The sequence below is a fragment of the Meriones unguiculatus genome, chromosome 12 (genome assembly GCF_030254825.1).
Source record: "Meriones unguiculatus strain TT.TT164.6M chromosome 12, Bangor_MerUng_6.1, whole genome shotgun sequence".
NCBI classification, from domain to species: domain Eukaryota; kingdom Metazoa; phylum Chordata; class Mammalia; order Rodentia; family Muridae; genus Meriones; species Meriones unguiculatus.
This window is the reverse complement of record NC_083360.1, coordinates 84,912,194-84,932,967: the sequence shown is the minus strand read 5'-3', so window position 1 is coordinate 84,932,967 and position 20,774 is coordinate 84,912,194. Positions and strand designations below refer to the sequence as shown.

Genomic DNA, 20,774 nt, shown 5'->3' with positions numbered 1-20,774 from the left:
CTGAAGGCAGAGGCAGGTGGATCTCTGTGAGTTCAAGGCCAGCCTGGTCTACAGAGTGAGTTCCAGACCAGTCAGGGCTAAATAGTGAGACTCTGTCTTAAAAAAAAGAAAAAAGAAACAAGAAAAGAGAGAGAGAGAGAGAGAGAGAGAGAGAGAGAGAGAGAAGCCACTGCCTATCAGAATAGCAATAACAAAATGAAACAGATAATGCCTTGGGCTGAAGCGGCAGGAACTCTCACACACTGCTCATGGCAACAGGGCTGGGAAGCTGTCTCCTGTATCCTGGGAGGGTGAGCCTGGGCCCACTGTGCCTGGCACATCCCGGGCAGAAGTGTAGCTATATTCACCGGGAGATGTGCTGTGTGTTCACAGCAGCACTGTTCAGGAGGGCTGGAAGCAGCCGGAGGCGCGTGCCAAGTAAGACAGGCATGCACACCGCGGGCCCTCCCAGCGTGGAAAACTGTACCACACTGAGAATGATTGAGAGCGAGTGCCGGGTGCTGCAGGGTAGAACCGGACCCGAGGGATCAGTTTACGTGCATCCAATTTATGAGAGGTTCAAAAGCAAAGAACTCTACCCAGAAACCGGAACAGTGGTTGCCCTGGGTGCTGAGAGGTCTCAGAGGAGGGGCTTCTGGGATGCTGCCTGTGTTGTTTCTTGACTTGGGTACCACTATATGAAAATGGACTGTGTGGGAGACGTGGGCTTAACTGACAGTTTAAGGCAATGGTGGGGTCTGGGCTCCTCAGGTAATTCCTTCTCCTGCAGGGACCAAGGACAAGGAAGAGACCAACAAGACAGAGCTTTATGAGAACAACAAGCACTTCTTGGGGCCCTACAACCCTGTCAGCCCGTGCCAGAACATTCTGCGTGTCATTGCGGTAACTACCTGCAGTCCAGGCTCCCAGGCCAGGACGGGAGGGAGAGGGACTTGCTGCTAGGAAGGCCACCAGGAAGTATCCTAGGAAGGATGCCTCCCCCGGCCCTCCTGGGTGCCCTCCTCCCTTCTCTACATTCTAGCCCGGTGGTTCTCAACCTGAGATCCCTTTGGGGGTCACATATCAGATATGCTGCATATCAGATATTTACGACTCGTAACAGTAGCAAAATTACAGATACGAAGTGACAGCGAAATAATTTTATGGCCGGGGGTCACCACAACATGAGGAACTGTATTAAAGGGTCACAGCTTTAGGAAGGTTGAGAGGTACTGGGCTAGCCCATGACTTTCTTCTCCAAGGTACATGCCAGCCAGTTCTGGATGCAGGGACCATATTCCCATTGCTTCCCTCCTCCTCCTCCTCTTCTTTTTTCTCCTTCTCTTCTTTTTCCTCCTAATCCTCTTTCTCCTCCTCCTCCTCCTCCTTTTTCTTCTCCTCCTACACCACCTCCTCCCCCTCCTCCTCTGCCTCTTCCTCTCCTTCCCTTTCCTTTGCTTTTTTTCTTACTTTAAAGATAGAGACTTGCTTTCCTCCTTACACTAGTCTCCAGTCCCCGGGCTCACAAGTCCTCAGCCTCTGAAGCAGCTGTGGCTACAGGAGGCTCCTTGGTGCCTGTCCGTCACTCTGAGCTCCTCTCCAGTGGCTCTAACGTTCACGGCTTAGAGACTGTCTGTGGTGCTTGGTGCTGACCTTCTCTGCAAGTTGGGTGGAGTCTGTGTTTTTATATATGTCTTGGGGAATCTGCGCCACTTAGCAGCCTCAAGATCACTGCACCTGTGTTTCAGGAATTTGGAGACTTCCTGGGGCCCCAGCAGGTAAGGGACCTGCTGCTAGCAGCCTTGGAAGGCCTGAAGGACATCTCAGAGGCCCAGGGGAAGGACGCCGGGGAGATGATGCAGCTGGCTTCGGAGGTCATGCTCAGCTCGGTGCTGGAGTGGTACCGCCACAGGGCGATGGAGGTGGTAAGGCCTCTTGGAGGCAGAAGCTGGAGGAAATCACCAGACCTGGGAGAGTCCCCCACCCCTGGGAGCCTGGTTATGCTTGGATAGCCTGCCTGCCTGCCTGTGGACAGGGTTGGAGCCGAGCACTAGACTAGGAAGGAGTATGTACTAACCCTGAGAGAAGCCATCTGGCTTAGTAGGAGTGGGAAGTTCAGCAAAAGTGGGCTATCTCACTCCCAGGGGAGCAGCAGGCCCCTGGCACATCTTTCCTTCCACTTCTCTCCTGCACTGTGCCCTTCTCCCCTGCCCTTTTGGTCCCCTTTTACTCCACCCTATGGCCTCCATCCATCTGCCCATTGCTCCTCATGTCTCTCTCTGCTTTTCCAATGGGCCTTTTCCTGGCACCTCCACGTGGCTACCTCCAGATCCCAGAAATCATGCAGGGCATCTACATGCAACTGAGCCACATACAGGAGCCGCGGGCGCGTGAGGTGGCCCTGCTGCCCATCTCCTTCCTGGCCAGCTCCTTCATGACTGAGGTTGTGGTGGCTCTGCTCATGTGCCCCCTGCCACTGGACAGGTACCAAGGCTCCTACTAATCATCCATCTTCTACACCTCAATGGGCCAAGGTGGTCCTGTCCTAGGCTGAGACACTCTTCCTGTCCAGAGAAGCCCCGCCCTCCTCTGCCCCTTCTAGGCAGTCTGTGGTACTTACAGACAGCCAGTAAGCACTTTCTGAAGGCGGCTGGCTCTGTACTGAAAATCCAGAAAGTCTCACATTATGGGCTCGGCCCTGTTCTACAGATGTGAAATCGAGGCTCCAGAGATGTTTCTTGGCCTCCACTAACACTGAGGCATTGCTACAGTGAGGTTCTAGGCTCAGGTCCAACTGGCTCCAAAGCCTGGAATCCTTTCCATAATGGGAGGTGATCCTGTGCCCTCTCTGGGCTTCAGTTTCCCGGTGGGGAAAACTGCTCCACAGTAAGAGCAGGTGGCGCCCTGCTCGCTGCCTCCATACAGCTCCTTGTCTGGGTTGAAGAGGAGCCGGCCAGATGGTAGCAAGTGATAAGGCTAGCTCCCTTTAGCCTGTTGGACATGGCCTTTCAGTCAGTCCCTTCTTTAAATGAATGCAACAGGAAGGGACAACTTAGGATGTTTTTTTTTTTTGTTTTTGTTTTTTTTTTTTCTGAGTAAACGAGGAAGCAAATGCAGAGCTGGGCAAGAGGGGAGGGGTGTGTTCGGATAGTGACAAGTCAGTTGGAGTGATGGTCAGTGGGAACCCTGAATTCCAGGTATATAGCCTAAGAGTCAGCCATTATGGCTGCACTGCCCACCAGGGAGACAGGGGGAGCACTTCTCTCTCTCTCTCTCTCTCTCTCTCTCTCTCTGTGTGTGTGTGTGTGTGTGTGTCTCTCCCTCCCTCTCTTTCCCCTGCCTTCTCCGTGTGCATGTGTGTGAGAGAGAGAGAGAGAGAGAGAGAGAGAGAGAGAGAGAGAGAGGTTGAGGGCAGTGCTCAATATGTATCTCAGGCTGGCCACAAACTCATGGCAATCCTCCTGCCTCCTACTTTCGGGTACTGGAATTACTTTAGAGCCTTTTCCTCCTCCTCTTTCTTATCTTTTCAGTGTTGGGCACGGAACCTAGGTCATTGCTACCCAAGTGCTCTACCCCTGAGCTGCAGCCCCCGAAGCTTTCTTTTGTGCTCCACTGAAGGTCACTAGATTACTAGGCCTGCCCTTGACTTGACGTCCTTTTTGTGAGCCTGAGAGCGAGGCCCTCCTTCCCTTTATTTCCTACATACCTCACTCTTCTCTTCTGGTCTCAGGTCTGGGTCAGGAAGCGAGCTTCTCAGGATGGAGGGAGTCCCAGGGGAGTCCCAGGGCTCAGCATCTCTTACACGAAGCTTGTTTTCTACATCTCTTCAGAGACTAGCCCAGCTACGAGGATCACAGTCCATGGGAAGCTCCATGCTCTAGCTGTCCCATTAGTTCTTACAGCCAGATGCCATGTACCAAGCTGCCATAAACATGACCATTTTTACCATAAGCAACGTTGCCTAGCAACATAGTCGAAATACTATCTTTATTGGGTTTCCAGGGGAACAGATCTGGGAAGTGAGTGGAAGGTTCAGACTCTCCTGTATTCAAGGAAAAAAAAAAAAAAGGTTTCATTAACCCTTTAGCTGCTCACAGTCAGCTGCCCACAGCAGGGCTATCTCCTGGTGCTGCTGTTCCTCCTGTGTGGGTGGCTTCCTGCACAGGGCCAGGAGTTGTGCTTCCTGGGAGTCCTTGATAAGGGCAAGATCCAGGCTCCAAAGGGCTCTGTGGCCTCAGCTCCTGCTCTCTAGGAGGCAGCTTTGGAGACAGCGGATGTGATGACATCTTGTAGGCCGTTAGTGGTAGCAGCACCTTGGGCCGATGGCGCTTACATCTCCCAGCCTCCACGCTGCCTCTGTAAAATGGGAATAACGCGCTCTCGAGAGGGTGAGAAGTGAGCCGCTTTGAGTGTTCCTAAGCGTCTGCGTCTGTACCCGAAGGGACTTGCTTAGTGCCTGGTGCACGCGCAGTAATCATACGTGAGAACAAAGCACCTGGTCCGAGACCTGGAAACAAGGTTTTCAGTCACGGCCCTCCTCCTGCCTGACGGGGGAGCATTTCAGAACCATCCCTGTGGGCGTGCTCAAGGGTACCATTTCGTTGGCACTGCACCCTATCTCCGTAACCACCTAGGGCATCGGGTGGCCCTTGCCCTGGGTACCACTAACTAACCTCCCTCTTCCTTAGCAATGGGGCAGAGATGTGGAGGCAGCTGATCCTTCGAAAGCCCAGCTGTGACGTCCGAGACCTGCTGGATCTGCTCCTGACTAGCCTGAAGGAGAAGCCTGTCACCAAGAAGGGTCGGGCCTCAATCGTGCCCCTGGCGGTGAGGACCAGGCACCTGCCTTCCTTCCCTTCCGCCCTACTCAGCACACCTGCGCGCGCGCACACGTGTGTGTGTGTGTGTGTGTGTGTGTGTGTGTGTGTGTGTGCCAGAGCGGCTAGGATCCGAGCTTCTCTAGGCTGGATTACAGAAACAGTCCCAGTCTCTCAGAGCACTGCGCTAGGCTGCAGCCTGAAGTGCTGGGAGGATGGACTGGGTCAAGCCACTCGCCTCCCCTCCCCCCCTAGGCAGCCAGCGGCCTGTGCGAGCTCCTGTCCGTCAACAGCTGCGTGGGCCGCGTGAGGCGCATCTACCCTCAGCTGCTCCTGGCCCTGCTCATCCAGGTGCACTACCACATCGGCCTCAACCTCCCGAGCCGCACGGCTCCCCGGAAAGACTTCAGGGACGACGCGCAGCCTCCTGTCTTCGTACCTGTATGGTAGGAGCCATCATCTTCAGACCCTGCTGTCTTGGCAGGGGCTGCCCAACCAAGGGTCCCTCAGACATCTCTCCTTTCCCTCAACTCTCCTCTTCCTGGCCATACCCGGACACCTTCCCAGGAGACAAGCAGATTTTTTTTTTAATGCCCCTTCAGGGGTAGTCAGTGTAGACCAGCACTCGGGTTTATACTCTGTTTTTACACAAGTGCCAGCCTGCAACCCAGGGGCGCAGCCGCTCCTACCCCGAATCAAGTCTTGGAGACCTTCGTGCATCCCGCTGCCTCCTTGTTCGTGACAGCCTCGGGGCATCCTTGTGCCCCTCCTCCCCGATTCAGGCACTTCCTTGCTCCCCCCCCCCAGCCCTGCCCCTTTCAGATGGCGCTGGTGTGAGCTTGCAGGTGTAGACGCATGTGTGTAACTGTGTGTGTAGAATGGGCTCCTGAGGCGAGGGTGGGCTTCTGCATGGAAGTCGTAAACTGGAGTAGAAACTCGTGATGGAAAAATGCTCTTGACCAGCGGGGGACGGAAATTCGTAAACGAAGCAGCAGATAAAGGTGCCAACTCAGCTGCCAAGTCCAGCACGAGTTCCGTCCTCACGACCCACTCGGTGGGGGGAGAGACCTGGTTCCCGCAAGTTCCCTGAGCAAACGCTGTGAAATGCACGCACATCCACCCACGAGCACACGCATGCACACACACGTACACGAGAGCGCACTCACACAAACTAATTAAAACGGAGTCATTCCTCAACTGTCCACGGAGGAAACCGTCACTGGTGGCTGTGGCCCGCACCAGTGCCTACACGCCCACGTCTTTTCTAGGGTAGTGCTTTGCAGAGCATTTCTACTTTTGCTAATCTGTATTGCAAAAAAATGGATTTCTTCCCCCCACCCCCCCTTTTGAGATGAGGTCTTTAAAAGGAGTCATGGTCCTCCCGTTCATATACTGAGGGCTTGGATGGAAGGGTTCTGTCAACACACCTAGGTGTGTGCACACGCGTGTGAGTGTGCGTGTGCGCTGAGGTTTTAGTTTTCATTTCTCTCATTTAAAAGAAGCCAATATTTAAATGGCATTTGTGTTCCATTTATGTGAGCAGATTGCCCTTGCCCTCTGCCTGTTCATACAGGCCTGTTGGGGATTCCTCTTAGTAATTTGCTTTTTTAATTAGTTATTTTTATATTTTTATTTTCCCTGCTAATTTGTGAGAGCTCATTGCATTAAGAATATTAACTCTGTCATTTATACTAAATCTGGTCACTTAACCTGTGATAATTTTTTTTTTGTCATTTGAAAAGTTAAATATTTTTCATGATGTGTTCATCAGTTTCCCTTGTGCATCTTTTTGTGTGTTGCACACACAGAGGCAGATTTAGAATGACAGAGGGCACAGCTGTGTGGCCGGAGGTCTTTGATGTGGATCTGTCTATCACTTATGTTCTGTGTTTTAGGCAACTAACCTCCTGGGGGTCTTTCTGGCTGGCTTCTGTCTAACGGGTGTGAGGACTAAGAGCCTCCCTCGCCACGGAGAGACACCTGCCATCTCCTTGCCTGCTTGCAGCATTCCCTCTGCTTGCTGGGGCTGTTAGGGTCCTGGGAAACTGAGCAAGGGGTGTAGGGGTGCCACAGCCGCAGTAGGAGGAAGAGCGCAGATGGAAGCATCCTCTCCTGGGAGTGAGGGAGGTCGTGGCCTCCACGAGAGGGGGTCTCACCTCAGCTGAGACAGGGCCAGGAAGGAAGCCAGCGTACCTACCTACCCATAGCCATGGTGACAGCCCACCCTACCAGCAGCACGGGACAGTGCGCCCTCCCCACAGCCCAATGACAGAACATCTTATTCATGGTGTGACGCCTCACCCTTTCACAGTGCAGTGAAAGCCCATCCTACCCATGGACAGCCTACCCTAACCACAGCACAGGCCAGCCCACCCAACCTACAGCATGGTATCGATTCACCCCACCTTACCATAGCATGGGAACAGCCCAGCCTACCTTCATCACAGCCATGGGGAACGGCAGCAGAAACAGAGGAGTCAAGTGCCAGGCTGATGGGGTCAAAGGACCTGAACATGGTGCCTGGGCAAAGAAAGGGAATAGCAGCCAAAATTATAGATCCACCTGGAACCCGTGACTGTGACCTGATTTGGAAGAGTGGTCTTTAGGGGAGTAGTTACATTAAGGATGTTGAGATGAACTTGGAACCACTGAGCCCTGTTCAGCCGCCGGGGTATGACAGCTCTCCAGGGTGTTCTAGGCATCCAGGGGGAAGCCTTCCGGAAGGGTCCTGAGGCAGACAGACACTCAGGCACCGGCAGGAGACTGAGTGCCCAGGAGAGGAGAGAGGACTGTCTCACAGGCTGCCAAGGCAGCCATGGCACATGAAGGCTAGAGATGGGGGCTGGAGAAGGGGAGAGGCAAGACATAGGAAGCTGGGGAAGCTTGGCCCCCCAGCCAGCCCCGCCAGTAAGCAGGTCCCCTGAGAAAGGGAAGGCGGAAGGGGATTTTGCTAGTTTCCTCTCGTGTTCTGAGAGCGACGTGTCACGTGTACAGAGTCTCCCGCTGTGGCCCCAAGGCACACTGCTAAGAGTAGCATGGTGGTGAGGAGCTCGTGGGGATTGATGGGAGCCCTGACAAGAGGGGCCAGGTAGAAGAAGGCGCCCAGCAGACAGGAGACTTCACCCCTTGTCTCGGCAGCTGGATGGTGAAGGTGGTGAAAACCCTGCTACTGAAAATGGGCTGTTCTTATGAGTCCAAGTTTCTGGAGGAGCAGGGTGGCTGGGAGCTCATGGGCCAGGCGGAGAACCACTACAGGGGAGTGTCCCTGCTGGCAAGGTAAGGTGCGGTTCCTCAGTGGGGTAGGGTGGGGCAGGGTGGGCCCTCTGGATCTTCAAACAGGCCCGAGCTTGCATCTCTGAGAAACAGCTCTTTTCTTCTCTCACCTCTCCACCGGAGCTTGGGGGATACTGTCCTCCTAGCAGTGGACAACACCAGTGTGAAAGATGACATTCGCTCTTGGGAGTCAAGTTTGGTTGGAATAGTGGTCCCTTGAGTTTGTAGATACCTGAATTAGCTGGCTTCCCCTTTTGGCCTGGTGACATGCTCAGTGAGTGAAGGCATTCGCTGCCAAGGCTTGCCGACCTGAGTTCAATTCCCTGGACCCACTCGAGGGAAGGCAAAGCTCCCACTGGTTGTCCTCTGACCTCCACATGAGCACTGTGGCCCGCACGCCCGCTCACGTACATATGCACGTGAAGTAAAGAAATAAGATGTAAAAATAGTTTACTTAAGCGCTCTCTCCCTCAGCCTGGCATGGTAGCATCCCCCTTGAGCCCCAGCTCTCAGGAGGCAGAGGCAGGAGGATCTCTGCAATGTCTGCATAGTGAGTTCCAGGACAGCCAGGGCTATGTAGTGAGACCCTGTTTCAAACAGAACAAAACAGTTCCTTTCCTTACCAGGCTGTGACCTCTGCTCTGACACTAAACACAAACATGGTGGGGTAATTGGTCCCTTTGGCAATGTGGCCGTGGAGGTAGGCTACTTGAACCTACCTCAGTTTGAACCTCAGCCGTTTCCCAGCTGGAGCACCACTCCACGGTGCTCCACTCTATGGTGCTCCACTCTGGCCTCTATTCCCTGTGAGTAATAGGCAAACGCTAGGGAGACTTGCTCCCGAGAGATGGAGTTTGACCCTAAGAGCAGCACAGGCTACCATTACGGAGGCTGGGGCAGGCCAGGGATTACAAATGCTAGTTTTGCATAAGAACACGGCTGGGTCATTTATTTGAGGCTACAGAGTGAAAAATGACTAGCACTCAGACTAGCACTCCCTCTCCAAAGACACGCCCCCTCCCTTGGGGCGTCTTGACTGTGGTCCTGGTGCTGTGACTCCTGCTAGAAGAGTCTCTCCTGGGCTCAGGACACAACCACAAGATGGAGAACCAACTGTTCTCTAGACACCCTGCAAAAATGGATGCCTCCACTTCGGTTCTCACCAGCACCGAAGAGACAGTGCTTTGACCATCTCAGGGTTAAACAGAGGAAACTGAGGCCCAGAGATTTTAAGTGCCCGCCCCAAATCACACAGCAAATGCTGGAACCAGGATTTGAAACCAGACACTATCAACATGAATTCCGCATGCAACAGGCACTCTGCTCAATTCGGTGACCCATGTCCTGGTGCTTGGTTGGTCCTTACAGGGGAGCAATCATCGGGTCATCTTGCCTGGCTGTGCTCTGCCCTGAGTTCTCACCCCGATGGGGTCCTGAGCCTGTGCATTCAGGCAGTTTTCCGTGTGGTGCCGATGCTGGCTGTGTGGGTGGGGTGGGGGTGGGGCTCAGTGGGATGAGCAAGGCAGCTGGAGTGGGAATTTTTATTCGGGCCCACACCTCTGCTGCTTTTCCAGCTTCAGGAGCTAAGCCAGCCCCGTTCAGAGCCTTGGATCCCTCTGTGAACTAGGGATAAATAAAACAGCCTGTGTGGAAAGGGTGGTGCGGAGACCCGTGAAATGACAAGGGGGAAGCTGGCTGCTGCTCGCCTCCATGAGTGAGACCCCACACACTGTCCTAGGCCAAGTCTTCCACTCTGGACCTCGATTTTCCCATCTGTCTAAAGGAACCATTAAGCACAGCTGACTCGGAGAGATCACCCGGGTGGAAAGGCTGGGGTCGCAGGAACCCCGCCGAGGCTGGCCAGCCAGGGTTTGCAGGGCCCCTGTCAGATCTCCAGCCGCAGGCCTTGTGGGACTGGGAGCCTGAGGGTTTGCTCCTCTCTAGGGCCATGGTGCACTACTCCTGCCAGGAGCTGTGTCGCATCCTCTACCTGCTCATCCCGCTCTTGGAGAGGGGAGACGAAAAACACAAGATCACAGGCACCGCCTTCTTTGTGGAGGTACTTCCTGGGGCCCTGGGCACCCACTGAGGGTTATTGAGGGCCTCTAGTCATGTCATGGTCATTTCTCCTGGGGAGTAGCCCTTTGCAGTCTCCAGGAGGATTGCTAGGCATTCAAGGCTTGCTTTGGGGGTACATAGTGAGTCCCAAGTCCAGCGTGGACTACATACAGAGTGAGACCTTGTCTCAAAACTATCTTAATTCATTAACTAAATTATCGATGCTACGTAGGAGATGTGGCTCAATGGTTGAAGGCTTGCTTGGCACATGTGAGGACCTGGGTCTGATTTCCAACATTGCAAGTAAACGAGATGGGAGCTGTTATTCCGTGTCTCAGGCCTGGCCCACGGCTTGGTGTACAGCAGGCCTGAGTAGCTTGCATGGACGGGCAGAAGTCAACAATGGTGTGGTCCTCCACTCCCTTCTCTTCCCTCTGGTTACCTGGTTGATCCTGCCCTCTCCACCAGGCTCTCCTGTCCCCAGTACTTCCCATCTCACAGACATGGCTCTCCACAGTGGAGTGGTTGTCAGCGATGGGGATAAAGAGCTGTTTGTGAGGGCGAGGTGGTGAGAACCAAAGCCTGAGGCTGCCGAGGGAGGGGGGCTGTGAGGCAGAAAAGGGAGATGAGAGTGGGCCGTCGCTGGTAATGGAGCCCACAGTGTGGACATGGAAGAAGAGCAGTCCTCGGAAGGGGAGGAGCCAAGTCAGTCCTCGGAAGGAGAGGAGCCAAGTTCCGGGTTGGCTTGATTCCTCCAACAAACACACATTCCACCCCAGTTCTTAGGTTGAGTGATGGCCCAAGGAGAGTTGGTTGAGTTTTCACCCTAGAGGAAGCCCGAGGATGTCCAGGTGGCAGAAGGACAGATGGAGCACTGAGGTTCCTAGCTGCTGCCTCAGGAGGATGCCCAGAGTTCCCAGGACTCAAGGGCGAGGGTTGAGGCTGAGCTTTGAAAGGAGCTGTTTGAGGAGTGGGAGGAAGAGTGGAAGTGGCTGTCCTGGCAGAAGGGCACCCTGCTAGCACAGGAGGGACAAGCTGGCCTGGCCGTGTGAGGAATGGTGCAAGATGACTGGCTAATGTAGGAGTGGGCAGCAGGGTGAACACAGAATGAAGGAGGACAGAGAGGCCGGTGGGGGCCGGGAGCCAGGCGATGGGGAGGCCCAGGGGAGAGACGACTTTAGCGTTCCCGTCAGTCTCTGATCACTAGTGGGTGGAAAGCCCTAGCAGACAGGTCTCCACGCCCACAGCCTGGGGAGGTGGAGCCTGGGAGTCCCAGCGCGACCGTGGGCCATGCGGCCCTCAGCTCAGGAGCCAATGTCGTTTGCTCTCTCAGCTGTTCCGCATGGAGCAGGTGCGTCGCATCCCGGAGGAGTACTCCCTGGGGAGGATGGTGGAAGGCCTGAGCCACCGTGACCCTGTCATGAAGGTGCTGTCCATCCGGGGCCTGGTCATCCTGGCCCGTAGGACTGAGAAGGTGAGTACAGGGTTGGGGTGAAGCCCAGCTCTGCCGAGCCTTGGGCTGGAGGGAGGTAGGGCTCAGCTGCCAGTCTCCCAGATGCTGGTGGCTGACTACTTTGGGCGGTCCTATCTATAAAATAAATCCACCACAATAATCCCCATGTATTGTGTTCTTTTCCAACACTTCCTGGTCCATATTTTGTTCAGTGTCCCTGTTGACAATGTGTAGAATGGCAGTAATTATTCCTATTTGTGGAAGGTGGGGGTGGGAAGGGTTCAAGACAGGATTTTTCTGTGTAGCCTTGGCTGTCCTCGAACTAACTCTGACTGCCTCCTGAGTGCTGGGATTAAAGTCATGTGCCGCCAACATCCGGCAATCATTCCTATTTTATGGGTCAGAAAAGTGAAGTCTGGCATCGTAGAAACTTCCCATTTTTTTTTTTTTTCCTATCATGTACTGTTGCAGCTTGTGACAAAGCTGGGAAGAAGGAGCAGGACATAGACTTAGAAAGTCAACTTGTCATGTAGCGTATCGTCCACCTGGGACCAGAGGAGGGGATAGGCCTCCAGAGACCCACCAGGAGGGACTCAGGGAGACCAAAGAAGGCTTTAGGGGACAGCCAGAGCTCAAAGGAGGGAGTTCAGAACAGGTGGCAAGGCACTTGCCGGGCCTGGAGGTGAAAACAGGGCTGGGCCGGGCCTTCTTGGTGGACGGGAGGCTGGATTTCCCACCTGCTGGCCCATGCAGAACCCCCACCTCCATGCTTCTGTCCCACAGATGGCCAAGGTGCAGGCCCTGCTGCCCTCCATGGTGAGGGGCCTGAAGAACATGGATGGGGTGCTGGTGGTGGAGGCTGTCCATGACCTCAAGGCCGTCTTCAAGGAGCAGGGCAAGAAGCCGGTGGACAGCTCAGTCTACGTGGAGCTGCTGCAGATCCTGCTGCCTCACTTCAGCGACGTAAGGCGTCAGGAGGGGCTGGGGAAGAAGGACGGGAAGGGGAGGGACCTGGGGTTGTACTATGGCGCCATCTACTCTTCCACACTGGCGTCTGGGCATTACTGATCCAGACTAGAGAGAGGGCACCTTGGCCCAACTGCTTCTCCAGGAGGGAGCTGTTTTATGATGAGTTTCCCCAGAGAAGGTGGGCTTCCTGTCACTGGTTGGACCTTTTTGGCAGTCCCACCGAGGAGGCCATTTTCCCAGTTGACCACAAGGCGTCTTCAGGATAGGCTGGGCAGAGTGCTGAACACTAAGTGTGGGCTCAGTGAGGAGAGAGCTGGCCCACGTCAGCCGCACCAAGCAGCCTGGGCTCTTCTCTGTCTTCATGCTGAGAAGGCCCTGCAAAAGAGGGAAAAGAAGGCCATGGAGCGTCCCCCTGGATGAGAGGGCCCCTGAGCCTCCTGTTTGTCCCAGGCAAGAGAAGCGGTGCAGGTCTCCTGCATCAACATATACGGCAAAGTGGTTCAGAAGCTCCGGACGCCCCGCACCCAGGCCATGGAGGAGCAGCTGACCAGGACGCTAATGCCCCTGCTGCTCGTCATGCAGGAGGGCAATGCCAAGGTGGGCCAGGTGAGGACGGTGCAGGTGTGCGGGCCCGAAGGGCCACCTCCCTTATAGAACCAGGCCGGGATTGTGGCTTGCACAGAAAGCGGTTAAGTCCAGCCAGGTGTGTTCACCAGAGGCACCTCAGGCAGACCCCCTCCCCAAATAGCTAGCTTCATGTGTGTCTTTCTCTCCTTCCTTTAAGTTTTACTTACTTATTGGCAATCCTGGGGATTGAACCTTAGCTCGGCTGTGCATGCAAGGCCAGCACTCTACAGAGGAGCTACAGCCACGGTGCTTCCATGTGAATCTTTCAAACAGGAAAATCCAATCTATTTTTTTTTCGTGTTTTTGTGGAGTGGTGTGTGTGTGTGCGTGTGTGTGCGCGTGTGTATGTGCGTGTGTGTGTGTGTGTGTGTGTGTGTGTGTGTGTATGTGATATACATGAACTACAAGGTGTGGGGGTGAGAAAGACTGTGCGTGTGTGGTGTGTCTGTGATGTACATGGACTTCAAAGTGAATGTGTGTATGTGTGCGTGAGAGAGGGGGAGGAAGAGGAAGGGAGAAAGGGGGCGGAGAGGGAGAAGGAGAGGAAGAAAGAGGAGGGAGAGAGAGCGGTGTGAGTATGGGCACACATGGCACAGTGAGGGCACAGAGAACAGCTTGTGGCATTGGTTTTTCTCCTTCTACTGTCCCATGGGTACCAGGGACCCAAGTTGCCAGACTTGAGGGGTAAGTACCTCTACCCGCTGAGCCATCTCCTCAGCCCCCAAATTCAGTTTTCATGTGCATTTCCCCTGGAGGTTTTGCCGTCCTGGAATTCCACACTGCTGGTATTTTCTTCCTAACGGTCTGTAGAAATGTGCGAAGACCCTGTTCCGCTGCTCTTGCTTCATGAATTGGGATCTGCCAAAAAGGGCCTACAGCCAGAAGCCCTGGGACAACCAGCTACAGACAGTGGCCAAAATTTGCAAGTATCTCGTGAGTGCTTCCTGTGTGTGTACCGACTCTTTGCAAGGGTGTTGGAGGCTGGGATTCACCCTCCCTTCCTCCTTTGTTTCACACTCGTGACTGGGGGTTCACGTTACCACTACAAGCTACTGGCTCTGGAACCATCTCCATCTCTGGCTTCTCCGCCTCTAGCATCTCCTTCCTCTGAATCCCTGGATGCCTTCAATGCCCACCAAGCTGAAACTCTGTTTGTCTGTCTGTCTGTCTTTTCTGTTTGTCTCTGTCTATCAATCATCTGTCTATCTATCTATCTATCTATCTATCTATCTATCTATCATCTATCTATACCTATCTATCTGTCTATCTATATCTATCAATCATCTACCTACCTACCTATATCTATCTATCTGCCTGTCTGTATCTATCATCTATTAACCATCTATCTACCTACATCTATCTATCTGTCTGTCTATCTGCCTATCTATCTGTCTGTCTATTCCTGTTACCTATTTCCATTCTCTGTCTGTACTCTCCCATCGTGTGCCTAGGGACTGATCCCATGAGCTATAGCCTGAGTTATGGCTGCAGCCCATCTATACTATCTCTTCTGCCTCGATGGTCAGATACCCCCGCTAACAGTGACACTCCTACTCAGGGCCTCTGTAATTAGCATTTACTGTTATTACTGCCACATTAGAGAGGGAAAAGGAAGGGTGGAAAAAATGTTTGCTAACATCATTAATTCACATGCCTGTAGCGGCTGGTCACCTGGCAGTGACCTCTGTGATGTGGAAGTAGAGCGTCCTGGGAGCCAGAAAAGCCACACATCATGAAAGGCAGCAGAGAGCTGGGGTCCCTCTTACTACGTGAAAAGCTACATTTTTTAAAAAAAACAAAATATTAACAGTCAATTTAGCTCACTTCAAAGTATGCTGTAAGGGCTTTCGAGACAGTGGATAGCTCAACTTCTAATGGATTTGTTTTGCAAATGCAAGGACCTGAGTTCGATCCTACAACAACAATCCTGAATTCAGAACCTACACAACAGCAAAAACCATTTGGGTGTGGTAGTCCGCACTTGGAAAAGCAAGCCTAGCTTACCTGGCAAGCTCCAGGCCAATGAGAGACTTTGTTTCAAAACAAACAAACAAACAAACAAACAAACAAACCAGAACTAAGTGGACAGCACCAGAACAACAGCAAGGGTTTATCTTCGGGCCTCCTCACACATGTGCCACCATGCCTGGCCTCTGACTCCCTTTCCTGCATTAGCATTTCCCTGGCAGCATTCCTAGTGACAGGGGTACCCTTGTGCATGCCAGTGCACACCCGTGTACATATTCACCCTCACACATGAACTTGTGTACGAATACACACACACAATAAAGTACCATGTTAAGCTGGGTATAACCCTCGCACTTGACAGGCTGAGTCAGGAGGACCGTTATGAGTGTGGGAGCATCTTGTCCTATACAGTGAGTTTTTGTAAAAAAAAAAAAAAAAAAAAAAAAAAATGCAAAGAGGCCGAACTATATTTAAAAAATTACTGTATGGCTGGGCACGGAGGTACACGCCTGTAATTCCAGCACTTTGGGAGGCAGAGGCAGGCGGGTCTCTGTGAGTTTGAGGCCAGCCTGGTCTACAAAGCTAGCCCAGGACAACCAAGGCTACACAGAGAAACCCTGTCTCAAAACAAACAATCAAACAAAAAAATAATTGTGCTAGACACTGCTCTGAAGACTGGTGCTGTGGCTGTCTGTTTGTGACCTCTGTGGCCGATCCCTCTGGGTTCCCACTTTCTTCTTTGCTCTCCTGGCCACTAACAACTCTGCTCACGTGAAAGCTAATTCTTGGGCTGAGTACCACAGCGCAGTTAGTAGAGTACCTGCCAAGCGTGCATGAGAACCTAGGCTTGGTCCTTGGCAACCCATAAAACCCAGCTTGGTGATGTTGGTGGAGGAAGCCGGCTTAGGCTCCCTGCAGCCCTGCTCTAAATGAATGAATGAATACTAGGAAGCCAACCACTACTTGTAGCTTTAAGAAGGGACCAGTTAATCAATGGATGAATCAACTGTCTAGTTCATTCATTTCTCTAGCACAGGAGCTCTCACCCTTCCTAATGCTGCAACCCCTTAATACAGTTCCTCATGTTGTGGTGACCTCCAACCATAAAATTATTTGCGTTGCTACTTCATAACTGTAATTTTGCTGCTGTTATGAATCATAATGTAAATATCTGTGTTTTCCGATGGTCATGGTCAACCCCTTGTGAAAATTATAAGCAGCCCCAATACAAGCTCTGTCCAGGGTGCTGAGGTCTCTGAGCGAGCAAAAGGTTCCCTTATGTGGGAAAAGCTCAGTATACAATGGAAGAAAAGGTGTCAACGCTTCCGAGCTGAGGTTCTAGGTAGCATGGCCGAGGATGTCCAAGATGCAGCAAGGAGCATTAAAAATGGAGGGTGAGTGCTCCCTGAGGGTCATGGAAAGCTTCAGTGGCAAGTGGCATCTGCCCTGAGGCTTGAAGGAGGAGAGGCAATTTATCAGGAGGAGAGGGGGAGGGTACTCCAAACAGGAGCAACCCGCCTTCACCCCCACCCGCCTACAGGGCATAGAGCTGGCTGTGGCAGGCCGTGTCCTTGCTGTAGAGCATCATGAGTACGACAGTGGAGGCAGTGAAGGGAGACGTCAGATTCAGTGAGATGGTGAAGGCTTTGCCTGCCAGACCTTGGCCTCAGCCTGCAGAGGCTGTCAACCGTGGCTGTGAGAAGTGAGCAGATGATTCGTTTTCTTTTCCTCTCAGCAGCCTCTTAGCTGAACAACTGCTCCCAGTTCTCTGCAGCAGAGCCGTCCTGAGCATCTCTGCCAGGTTCCCTTGAACAAGGCTCGGCTTTGTCACTGCCGGTCGTGAGTGAGTGTTGGCATCCCACTTCCCAGTGCGAGAGGATGCCTCATTTGTGTCTGGCATTGAAGACGCCTCAGTCCTCCAGCTCATTACCCATTGTTCTGCAGCTCCAATCTGTCATCCTGGCCAGCCCAGTTTCCCTTTGCCCGCCACCCCCCATGCTATCTCTGGTGGCATTTTGGAATTTTTCCTCCATTACATCAGGGTGATGGATTGATAGGAGACCCAGGGATGGTATGCTCTTAGAAATGAGGATCGCTGTCAGATAAAAGAAGACAAAGTTGCTAGGCGGTGGTGGTACAGGCATGCCTTTAACCCCAGCACTCCACAGGTAGAGGCAGGTGGATCTCTGTGAGTTTGAGGAGAGCTTGTTCAACGGAGTGATTCCAGGACAGCCAGGGCTACATAGTGAGACCATGTCTTGGAAAACCAAAACAACAACAACAACAAAAAAAACAAGACAAATAGACAAAATTTGGTCCCTGGGGCCTCTGGGCAAAGACCTGGGCAGTGGGGGTGCTTAGAAGCTGGCATCAGGGCAGTGCTGATGTGTTGAAGAGTTGCTCCTAGCTTTGAGATGGTGCGCCCAGGACTTTAGGGGTTTCTCTTCGCCCTAGGTCAACTATCAGAGAGATAGCATCTTCACATTCCTCAGCCAGAGCCTGGAGTATGCCAAGAACCCACAGGCCTCCCTCCGGAAGTCTTCTGTCATCTTCATAGGTAATCTGTTCTGGCATAACAAGTCCCACCACCACACCTCTGCCCACGCTCCATTCTGAGTTTCCCATAATCCCAGTCTCTCAGGGGAAGGTCTGTTACAGATTCTCTTTGCCCAGGATTCTTCACAAGAACCTTCTGATGGCATCTGGAGCTGCCTCTCCCACCCCTCTATACTACACTCGCTACATTATATTTCTGGTTTCCCAAATAATCACATTCCCTTCACCAGGGATAGGAGATGTTACTGCAGAGAGGTCTGGAGGTGATGGCCACTGTAAATGATACTTCTTTTACTGTTTGTTTTAAATTCATCTGCTCTTTCTCATACCCCATTCACCCACCCACTCACTCATCCATCACCATCCATCCACTGGTCCATTAATCCCCCCCCACTCCACTCTCCCATCCACTCATCTGTCCGTCGTCTATCCATCTACCCATCTGTCCATCCATCCATCCACGTGTCCATCTGCCATCCATTCACTAATCTGTTTGTATCTCCCCTCACCCATCCTCCCCTTCGTTGGTTTGTTTAGCCAGGCATGATGTCAGACATGATGATCAGGTTAAAGAAGCACAGAGCTGATGGAGCGGGTGGGAGTGAGTCGGAGATGTGGTGAGGGGACTAAGGTGACCATTGCTGGGAAGAGCAACAAGGCCTGGACACATGCACATCTCTAAGCTCAGGGGCTGCTCAGAGGAAGCCCCTCACACGCTGATTTATTTGAATCTTGCTCCAAGCCAACGACTTCTAAAAATGTTAATGTTTAACACCTAATGCCAGGGCCTGTGCCGAAGGAACAAAGCGAGTGGAGCCCACCTCTGCTTGCAGTCAGCCTCTGGAATAATGTAGAACTTCTCACCTCTTCGGGGAGACAGACCTCTTGTGAGACTCAGAAGAAAATTATGAACACTTTGCTTAGAAAATGCATATATGTACAAAATTTGTATATAGATTTAGGATCCTCAGAAACTTTCCCTCCCACTCCATCCTCCAGTGTATACAAAATTAAGACTATTCTGGTGGGAGACAGAGATTCACAATCAGGGTCTGGAGATGTAGCTTAGTGCTAGAATACATGATTGGTATGCCTAAGACCCAGAGTCAAGCCTCAGCTCCTGGCACATACGTAAATATATGAATCATAAATCACAAGTAAAAACCAGTATATACAGAGCCAGGTTATATGGACCCAGTGTATACAGACCCAGTGTATACAGAGCCAGTGTATACAGAAGTAGGTTATATGGACCCAGTGTATACAGACTCAGGTTATACAGAACCAGCGTATACAGAGCCAGCGTATACACAGCCAGCATATACACAGCCAGTGTATACAGAGCCAGAGTATAGAGACCCAATGTATAGAGACCCAGTGCATACAGACCCAATGTATACAGGCCCAGTGTATGCAGGCTCAGTGTATACAGACCTGGTGTATATAGACAGGGAATTCACTGAGACTCTGAGATACTCTAGGCAGGCGCCAGGCTCCGCCAGGGTCAGGAAGAGCCACTTTCTGAAGGGAATGTACAAGGACAAACAGGAACTCCTCAGGAAAACAAATGAGTGAAGGCTCTGTGAGAGCGGCAGGGGATAGCCAGGGATGTGGAGCGAGGACAGCAGGATGAGCATGTGGCTAAGGAGCCATCAGGACAGCTCCTTGATGCACTTCAGTGGTCCATAGCACCCATGTCTAGCAGGTGTACAAGAGAAGGGGCTCAGATTCCCTGGGAAAGTTGGCCAAGGAGCAGGACTTTGCCCTGTCACAGACAAGGAGGCTAAGGCCCATCCTAGGGTGGCGCTGTCAATCAGCTGCATCCAGGATCCTGCACTGTCCTGGTTGCATCCTATCCACTGGACCACCACCTCTCTGAGACTCCTGTTGAGAATCTGCCCTCAGGTCATAATGCAGCTCACCTTTCATGGCCTCATTTATGGGTCTGGGAGAGGGCAGGCAGATTCTCCGAGGACTTCCGGCTCAAGGGTGGGAGGAGCAGGTATCAAGGTGGACGACTTTACCTGTTGGATTATCCAGGGTCCCTGGTCCCCTGCATGGAGAACATCATGACTGAAGAGCGGCTGAATGAAGTGAAGGCCGGTAAGTCACACCCTGGGTTGGCAAGGTACCAAGGGAGCAAGACCGTGAGCAGAATCACAGCGGGGAAGAGAAGAGAATTGCCGTGGGTCAGGGCAGGAGTCTTCTGCACAGCTCTGCCAGTGTATACACACCCAAGGTCTGTATACACTAAGGTTTGTCTATAGTGAGTGTAATGTTAGCAACCATGGGGTCACCCAGAGGCAGAACGCACAACACCCCGGGGAGCTTGGAACTTCATTAAGCAAATGAGCCTCAAAAGCAAGAGCCAAAACCTAAACGGTGGATAGTTTAAATGCTTAAGAGGCACAACGTCTTTTTGCAAGTGAGTGAGCTGATGGGAGTAGGAAGGTTGGCTAGACAAATCTGGGAAGGCTTCCCATAGGAGGCAGAATTTTCATTTTCGCAGAGGCTTTGAAAGATGTAACAATATGAAGGGCTGGGAGGATGCTTCAGACGGGTGTCTAAGCCAAAGCTAGGAGGTGGGAAGAAAGGATGAGTTCTGAGTTCTACCTAGGATGGAACCTTGTCTAAACACGTGGCCTTTCTTTTCCTCCCACCCAGCTCTGGGGATCTTGAGACACGATCCAGAAGCATCCGTGTGTATCTATGCCGCCCAGGCCCAGGACCACATTATGGCCAGTTGCTGGCGGAACTCTTGGCCACTGCCACATGGGGATTCATGGGTGTGTGACCCATCCAGTACACATCGCTGGAGCCCCAGCTGCGAGAACCTGCCCACTTCCCACCAGCGACGCTCCTGGATCATGCAGGCGCTGAACTCCTGGAAGATGTCTTTGAAACAGTGACATATCAAAGCCCCCAACCAGATCATTGCAAATACCACGTGGTCAACCTCTCCTTCCAGATGGCTTCCTCATGAGAGATACCCTGAGCCCCTGTGTAGCCCTCACTCTGACAAGTCTGTGAAAAGAGTATGGCCTTCCTTTGTTGATTCACTTGACATTTACAGA

The 20,774-nt window shown here is 52.6% G+C and overlaps 1 protein-coding gene across 4 annotated transcripts in view; it reads left to right on the top strand.

Moving 5' to 3' along the window:
• Positions 1-20,770, top strand: part of Mroh7 (maestro heat like repeat family member 7) — a 48,318-nt gene extending 27,548 nt beyond the window's left edge. For 3 of the 4 annotated variants that reach the window (XM_021635280.2, XM_021635279.2, XM_021635278.2), the window contains 14 exons: positions 770-882; positions 1,728-1,904; positions 2,309-2,463; positions 4,668-4,806; positions 5,052-5,242; positions 7,935-8,072; positions 10,014-10,128; positions 11,461-11,601; positions 12,364-12,543; positions 13,000-13,155; positions 13,987-14,109; positions 17,599-17,701; positions 19,741-19,803; positions 20,365-20,770. In XM_021635280.2, the coding sequence (XP_021490955.1) occupies positions 770-882; positions 1,728-1,904; positions 2,309-2,463; positions 4,668-4,806; positions 5,052-5,242; positions 7,935-8,072; positions 10,014-10,128; positions 11,461-11,601; positions 12,364-12,543; positions 13,000-13,155; positions 13,987-14,109; positions 17,599-17,701; positions 19,741-19,803; positions 20,365-20,609 (2,039 nt within the window). In that variant the 3' untranslated portion in view covers positions 20,610-20,770. Of the gene's footprint in view, positions 1-769; positions 883-1,727; positions 1,905-2,308; positions 2,464-4,667; positions 4,807-5,051; positions 5,243-7,934; positions 8,073-10,013; positions 10,129-11,460; positions 11,602-12,363; positions 12,544-12,999; positions 13,156-13,986; positions 14,110-17,598; positions 17,702-19,740; positions 19,804-20,364 lie in introns of those variants that run through there. The other variant, XM_060366070.1, reaches the window with a different exon arrangement.
• The last annotated feature ends 4 nt before the right edge of the window (positions 20,771-20,774 follow it).